Source organism: Mastomys coucha, unplaced genomic scaffold (assembly GCF_008632895.1).
Source record: "Mastomys coucha isolate ucsf_1 unplaced genomic scaffold, UCSF_Mcou_1 pScaffold21, whole genome shotgun sequence".
Taxonomy (NCBI): Eukaryota; Metazoa; Chordata; class Mammalia; order Rodentia; family Muridae; genus Mastomys; species Mastomys coucha.
The window spans coordinates 75,704,504-75,713,450 of NW_022196904.1; the positions used below are offsets into that span (position 1 = coordinate 75,704,504).

Genomic DNA, 8,947 nt, shown 5'->3' on the forward strand with positions numbered 1-8,947 from the left:
ATATACCTTCTTCTCAGGACCTCATCATATCTTCTTCAAAATTGACCTTGACAAAAATTGATTATAAAACAAACCTCAATCAATACAAGACTGAAATAATCCCATGCATCCTTGTATATCACCACAGACTAAGGCTGGTCTTCAATAACAAACAAAACAACAGAAAACCCATATACCCATTGAATTGAACAATTCTCTATTCAATAATAACTTGGTCAGGAAAGAAATAAAGAAAGAAATTAAAGATTTCCAAGAATTCAGTGAAATGATTACACAGCATACCCAAATGTATGGGACATAATGAAAGCAGTGCTAAGAGGAAAATTCATAGCACTAAGTGACCTTGTCAAGAAATTGGAGAGATCTTATAGTAGCAACTTAACAATACCCCTGAGAGCTCTAGAAAGAAAAGAGGTAAATACACCCAAGAGGAGTAGACAGCACGAAATAGTTAAACTCATGGCAAAAATCACTCAAATAGATACAAAGAGAAAGATACAAATAATCAACCAAACCAAAAGCTGTTTTTGAGAAAATCAACAAGATAAATAAACCCCTAACTAAAGGACCCAGACATATTATTCAAATCAAAAAACTTAGAAATAAAAAGGCAGATATAACAACAGAAACTGGAGAAATTAAAAATAAATCATCAGACCCTACTACAAAAGCCTATACTCAACAAAACTGGAAAATCTAAATGAAATGAGTGATTTTTTTAGACAGATACCAGGTACCAAAGTTAAATCAGGATCAGATAACCCCTAAAGAAATAGAAGCAATTATTAAAAGTCTCCTAACCAACATAATAAGCCTGGGACCAGAAGATTTTAGTACAGAATTGTATCTATCAGACCTGCAAAGAAGATCTAATACCAATATCCTTCACACTATAAATAGAAGGAACACTACCTAATTTATTCTAAGAAGCCACGATTGCTTTTATACCTATATCACACAAGAACCCAACAAAAAAAGAGAACTTCAGACCGATTTTGCTTATGAATATCAATGCAAAAATACTCAATAAAATTCCTGCATACTAAATCCAAGAACACATCAAAACCATTATTCACTGTGATCAAGTAGGCTTTATCCCATATATGAAATGTTGATTCAATATATGAAAATACATTAATATAATCGAGTATATAAACAAACTCAAAGAAAAAATGATCCAGTCATTAGATGCTGAAAAAAACATTTGACAAAGTACAACACCCCTTCACATTAAAAGTATGGCGAGATCAAGAACTCAAGGCCCATACTTAAACATAATAAAAGGAAAATACAGCAAACTAATAACAAATTTAAATATTAAATAAAGAGATATTTGAAGCAATCCCACTAAAATCAGGTACAAGACAAGGATGCCCACTCTTTCCATATCTATCCAATATAATACTCAACGTTGTAGCTAGAGCAATAAGAAAGCAAAAAGAGATCAAAGAGATACAAATTGCAAAAGAAGTGAGGGTTTCACTATTTGCAGATGACATGATAATATATATAAGCAATGCCCAAATTATATCAGAGAACTTGTACAGCTGATAAACAACTTCAGCAAGGTGGCTGGATATAAAATTTACTCAAATAAATCAACAGCCTTCCTTTATACAACTGATAAATGGGGCAAAGTAATAAATTAGAGAAATATCACCCTTCAAAATGGTCATAGTTAATATAAAATATCTGGGGTAAGTCTGACCAATCAAATGAAAGATTTGTATAACTAGAACTTCAAGTCTCTCAAGAAAGAAATTGAAGAAGACCTCAAAAAAATGAAGAGATCTCCCATGCTCATAGATATGTAGAATTAACATGGTAAAAGTGCCATCCTTTTTCACTTCTAAAAGCAACCTATGGATTCAGTGGAATCCCATTCAAAATCCCAATATATTTTTTTAAAGATATGGAAAGAGCATTTGTCAAATTCATCTGGAAAAACAAAAAACTCAGAATAGGAAAAAGAATTAGTAATACTAAAAGAACTTCTGGGGGAATCACCATTCCTGACCTCATGCTATACTGCAGAGCAATAGTGATTTAAAAAAAACTGCATGGTATTGGTACAGAAACAGACAGGCTTCTTAATGGAATAGAATTGAAGACCTAGAAATAATACCACAAACGTAGGGACACTTGATCTATAACAAAGAAGCCACAAATATGCAATGGAAAAAGAAAGTATCTTCAATAAATGGTGCTAGTCTAGCTGGCATTCTCTATGTAAAAAAGTGAAAATAGATCCATATTTGTCACCTTGCACAAAGCTCAATTCCAAGTGGATCAAGGACCTCAACATAAAACCAAATACACTGAATCTAATAGATGAGAAAGTGGGAAAGAGCTTTGAACTCATTGGCATGGGGGTAGAGAAAGGGTGATTTCCTAAACAGAAATCCTACAAGTCAGCAACCTACAGATTGGGAAAAAAAATCTTCACTAACCCCACCTCCTATACAGGTCTAATATCTAAAATATATAAAGAACTCAAGAAACTAACTGCCAAAAAAACAAACAAACCAATTAAAAAATGGGGTAGAGAACTAAATAGAGAACTCAAAACAGAGGAATCTCAAATGGCTAAGAAGCACTTAGAGACTGGGAAATGCAAATCAAAATGACCCTGAGATTCCACTTTACACCAATCAAAATGGTGAAGATCAAAAACTCAGATGACAGTAGATGCTGGCAAAGATGTGGAGAAAGAGGAACATATCACCATCGATGGTGGCACTGCAAACTAGTACAACTATTCTGGAAATCAATCTGGAGGTTCCCCAGAAAATTGGAAGTATATCTACCTGAAGACCCAGCTATACCACTCTTGGGAATATACCCATAAGATGCTTCAACATTCCTCAGGGGCACATGTTCCACTATGATCATAATGGCCTTATTTGTGATAGCCAGAAGCTGGAAAAATACCATATATGCCATAAAGGATGAGTATATACAAAAATGGGGTTCACTTACACAATGGAATATTACTAAGCTATTAAGAACGAGGACATCATGAGTTTTGCAGGCAAATGGATGGAACTAGATATTATCATCCTGAATGAAGTAACTCAGACCCAAAAGGACAGGCATGGTAAGTAATCACTAATAAGTGGATATTAGCCAAAAAAGTACAGGATAACCAGGACACAATCCATAAAACTCAGGAAGGTTAACAAGGAGAAGATCCCAAGTGAGGGTGCTTCAATCTCACTTTGGAGGAAGAAGAAAGCAATCATGGGGGACAGAGGGAGAGACAGACCTGGGTGGGAGAGAGTTCAAGGAGGAAAGGACATGATCAGGTATTGGGGGGTGGGACACGGGACTTAAGCCCTGAGTTCCTGCAGAAAAACTGGAAACAGGCAATTGCAGAAGGTAGGAGGTGGGGTACCCTCTAGAATGTACTAGAGACAAGGTAGGTGAGAAACTCTTAGCACTCAAAGGGAGGGATCTTGGATAAAATGCTCTACAGTGGCCAGCAAATTAGTAGACATGACTACATAAATTTACATTGAATTCTATAAAGTACCATGCATTCTCTAACTCCAAGGAAATATGTGCTCATTTTAATATGCTATATAACTTGAATCATACAATATATTGATTTTAAAACTCTGCCTTTTAACTTAAGGCACACAAACACACTCCTTGTTCTTAAATATTCTTGCCTAATATTATTCTGCATTTTATAACTTTTATAATACCTTAACCAATAACATATTTGAAGGTGCTAAAATTTTTCATTATTTGAACCTTCCTACACTACTAATAACACTATAATCATTTATATTCCTTGATATTGTATGTGTGTGTGTGTATGTGTGTGTGTGTAGTCCATTATGCTCTTATAGATTATACCATATACTGAATTGATGCAATTGCCATAACTAAAAGTTCAAATCTAAAAATGATCTGTCCATAGTTTGGACACATACTTTCAATTTGTAGACATCAGCATCCTCACTTGTGAAACTGGAGGCCTCAAACTAGCTCATAAAATTTTTTTCTCACAGATGTGATAATGAAATGATTAAAAATACTTTGAGCCCAGGCATGATGGAGGACCCGTGTAATGCCAGGACCTAGGAGCCTGAGCCAAGAAAATCAGAAATTCAGGAGTAGCCAGTGCTACATAGTTAGACCCTATAATAAACCCAATACAACACAACCTATACAAACTAGGGAAGTGTCTTGAATTAAATGAAAAACCTGGATAATTGGTAAAAATGCTTTGAGTCTATAACCTTTCCTTTTAGAGAAGTTCCTTTCTCTTGCTTACAGAAGGAAGTGAAGTAGGAAGGGCATGCAGATGGAAGAGAACAGAACAGGAAAGGGGGAAAGCTCAACAATGATGGCAGGAAGAGAACAGAAATACAGATTAAAAATTGAACATTAGTGGCTCTGACATTGTTATTCTGTCCCTCAAAGACCTACAAATTTTAGAACAAAAATATTGATGAATAAGAGATACATTGAGAAATGGGTGGATAAAGCAAAGAATAGGAAGCTAGAGAAGGTTGAGAAAGTGTCCAAAGGTTCAATACCATTCTGATACAGGATAAAAGACAAAGGGAGGGAAGAAAAGAAAAAGAAAGAGCAATGACAGTATGACATTTATTTAGCATTGTAATCAAATCTGACATTTATTTAGTCTGGTAATCAGTTAACCGACTTGCCTCTAAGGAGTACTAGACTTCCAGAATAAATCTGTTTTATCAAGCGTGTCACAATCAGCCATTTCCTTCCTGAGAACATGATGGAAGCATGACTGTGTCACAAACATGGACATGACTCTTTTGAAATCATAGTTCCAGGAGTTGATCAATGTTTGTTTTCATGGAAGTCACGCACTGATTATCCAAATACCAAATAAATTGCAGAATCAGAACCAGTATTCTTTAAATTTATGAAAACATTTGTACATTGAATCAATCAATTAGAGTATAGTACTTAAATCTGGACATTCTCAAACACTTGAAATTATTGTATTTCCCAATAATGAGAAATACAAAAAGAGGGTTTTGGCTTTTTTTTCTGGCAAACTTACTCTAAGAGTTTCTGTGCATCATCATATCCAATTGGATGGACAGGAATACTTGGAAGGCCAACAGCCTCTGTCAACTCACGTCTATAAGCATGTTCTGAGGAAAAAAAAGATATAATTGTCCATAATTGTCCATTAAAAACAGTGTTTTTCAAATGGGGTTTTGTAAGTAAGATTAAACAAATTCTTCCATGTATTCTAGATATAGTAAAATTCCAAGTGTCAGAAAGAATGTGGGGAAATCGAAACTTTCATACATGTGTATGGGACCATGAAGTCACAAGACTGCCTAGAATAAGTCTCTTAAAACAGTCAAACAGGGGCTAGAGAGATTGCTTAGTGGTTAACAGCACTGGTTGTTCTTCCAGAGGTCAGGAGTTCAATTCCCAGCAGCCACATGTGGTCTTATGCCCTCTTCTAGCATACAGGTGTATATGCAGACAGAATACTCATGCACAAAATAAATAAATACATCTTTAAGAAAATTTTAGAAAAAGAAAAAAAGTTAAGCAGTGTTCTTTACTTTATAGAAGCTTTTTACTTTCATAAAATACCATTTACTAATCATTGATCTTAGTGCTTTTGTTATTAGTGTTCTGTACAGGAAGATATCCCTATACTAATGCACTAAGGCTGTTATTTTCTTTTTCTTCTAATGGGTTCAGTAAATCAGGTTTTATGTTAAGTTCTTTGATCCACATTGAGTCGATGTATTAGTCAGGGTTCTCCAGAGTCACAGAACTTTTGTAATGTTTCTATATATTAAAGGAATTTATTGTAATGACTTGCAGTCTTTATTCCAACTAACTGAACAATGGACACCTGTGAATGGGAAGTCCAAAAGTCTAGTAGTTGCTCAGTCCATGAGGCTAGTTCTTTCACCTGGTCTTCTATATTAGCTGGAATTCTGAAGAAGTAGGTTCCAACAGATGTTGTGGCAAGTGTAACCATTGGACTCCTCCTTCTTCCAATGTCTTTATGTAAGGCTCCAGTAGAAGGTGTGGTCCAAATTAAGGATGTGTACCACCAGATGTGGATCTGGAACCTGCTTTGCCCCAGACTGACCTTGAACTCAGAGATCTCCTTGCTTTAATATTCTAGAATTAAAGGGTGGTACTACCCTGCCTGGGCCAAAAACTTTTCATGGCCAATATGCTTCAAGATCTCCATGTTGAGATCTGGGTCAGAAGCCTATGTTTTCCAGCCTCAAGGTCTGGATTACAGGTGTGTGCACTTCATTGCTAGATTGGAATTCATTCCAGATGTAGCCAAGTTGACAACTAGGAATAGCCTTTACCCTTGAGTTTTGTTTTGTGCAGGATGATAGGTGTGGGTCCTTTTGCATTCTTTTATATACAGACATCCAATTAGACTAGCACCATTTGTTGAAGATGGTTTTTTTTTCCCATTGTATACTTCTGGATTTTTTATCAAAAACAGGCATCCATAGTTGTATGGATTTATTTCCTGATCTTCAATTTGATTCAATTGATGAATGTGTCAATTTTTATCCTAATGTTATCCAGTATTTTATAACTACAGCCTTGTAATATGATCAGGGGTGTTGATACATCCACAAGTCTTTTGTTGTACAAGATTGTTTTAGATATCCTATTTTTTTAAATCTAAAGTTGAATATTGTTCTTTCAAGTTCTTTGAAGAATTGTGTTGAAATTTTTATGTGGGTTTTGTGGAAATTATACATTCCTTTTTGTAGGATAGCCATTTTTCTAAGTTAATCCTGCTGATCCATAAGCATGGGGGATCATTTCATCTCCTGATATCTTCTTTAAAACGTGAAGTTTTATCATACCAGATTTTCACTTACCTAGAGAGTTACTCCAAGATATTTTATATAATTTGTGGCTATTGTAAAAGGTGTTGTTTCCCTGATTTCTTTCTCAGCCCATTTGCCATTTGTATATAGGATGGCTATTGATTGTTTTTAATAAAATAAAATACTACTTTTCTGTCAAAGGAATGTAACAATAAAATGCCTCCAAATGTCATTCTGCTAGTCTTAGATCAATGCTTCACTCAGACATTATCAGAAAAGCTTATTCCTTCAGTAGATTTACAATGAGACAATATGCAGAAAGAATGTCTAAAAAGAATGTCTCAGTTGCATCCTTCCTTCATGTATCAGGGAACGCTCCACAAGAGGAGACATTAAGATTTTAAGGGGTAAAGAGGATGAAGAACACCAATGAAACAAGGATTTCTGAATACAACATAAATGATGCACATAGGAACTTGCAGAGACTATTGTAGCATGCACAGTGTCTGTATAGGTCTGTGTTAAACGGGTTCTTAGAGCTGAAAGAAGGAGAAAAAAGTCTCTATCTTTAACCCAGAAGTTATCTCCAATGGGTAATGAATCACAAATGAAAAATTAGTTTTCTCCAAGAGAATTTCACTAGGGATACAAAACATTCTTAAGAGCAATCCCAGTGTCTAACAGAAAATAATTAATGAAAAATGTGCTCAACAGTATCTTTGAAGGTTCTATGTCTCATAATTCTTTTGGAGATTATTTTTACAGTATGGGCCCTTTGCATATAAATATGGCTTCCAGTTTTGTGTTTTTAAGGGATTCCTATAGGTGTCTCTGCATCTATATGTGTTTCTTATTCTTTTTCTTTGGCTTTTTATCTTCTTCTTGTTTTGTCCTATTCTGTTGGGCGCCATGCCTAGTGGGGAAATAAAAGGGTGGGAGGGAGACTGCGTCCCCACAGAACTCAGGGGCACTGGCCGGCAAGACACGGGAGATTGCTTGCTCTCCACTCTCTATGTCTGGCTGTGATAAATCATGAACCCCAGTCCAAGGGGGTAGGAGGGAGCAGTCTCAGTTTTGGACATCCCAGATGCTGCTGCATATCATGGAAGAGCTGAGAACAAAGTGGGGGCCCCAGGAACAGCTCAGTCAGCCCAGGGGTCTCGAAGGGAGAAAGAGGCAGGGAGAAAGGGGGAGTCTGGTGGTTCCCTTTCAGCAGGAGAGGAGAGAGTCCTTAGTCCAGTATCATAGCTGGAAATGCTGGAAGGCCTTATTTAGCTTATAAGACTAGATGCAGCTCTTTAGGGCAAGGTCATTGCTCTAGCATGGCGACTCTAGATGAAAGGAGGTATTCCATGGTTTGGGTGCTTTATTTTAGAAAACAGAGAGAGAGAGTGTGTGTGTGTGTGTGTGTGTGAGAGAGAGAGAGAGAGAGAGAGAGAGAGAGAGAGAGAGAGAGAGAGAGAGAGAGAGAGAGAGAAGAGCTTAAGAGAGAGAGCTTAAGAGAGGGAGGAGGGGTCAAGCAGCCCCTTTTATAGTGGACTGAGCTACCTTGCTGTTGTCAAGTAACTGTGCGGAGGGGCATACCTGGCCGTCGCAAGCTGTGTAGAACTGGACTCCAGCCAGACCACTAGCAGCTTGGGGTATTACCTCAGTGAGTGATGGCCACAGGATTATGGAGTTGAGGGCTCATGGTCAGGCACCTGTGTCTGGGAGCTTGGCTCACTGTTCTATTCCTTGTATGAGTTCTCTACTGGTTCTCAGGGAGTAAGCCTTGCTCAACCAGAATACAGACTGTCTTTCATAGTCCCACATTATTACACTTTATTTGATTTTCTTTCATTTTATTTTATTTTATTTTTTGCATACCTATTTGTTTATGAATAAGACAGAAAAGGTATGGGTTCTGATGGGAGGGAAGGTGGGCAGGGCCTTAAATTAGAGAACTTGAGAGAGAGGAAAGCATAATGAAAATAGATTGTATAAAAATAATCTATTTTTTTCTGATAATATGAATAGTTTATAAAATAAGAGTTGTTTTTTGTTTTTTTATTTTTCGTTTGGTTTGGTTTGGTTTGGTTTGGTTTGGTTTTTTGAGACAGTGTTTCTCTCTGTAGCCCTGACTG

At 36.5% G+C, this 8,947-nt stretch overlaps 1 protein-coding gene across 1 annotated transcript in view; it reads right to left on the reverse strand.

Moving 5' to 3' along the window:
* Folh1b (folate hydrolase 1B) overlaps nt 1-8,947 on the reverse strand; it is an 88,694-nt gene that overhangs the window by 40,991 nt on the left and 38,756 nt on the right. Inside the window, exon 7 of the mRNA XM_031384376.1 lies at nt 5,051-5,144. Coding sequence (XP_031240236.1) covers nt 5,051-5,144 — 94 coding nt within the window. The remainder of the gene's footprint in view (nt 1-5,050; nt 5,145-8,947) is intronic.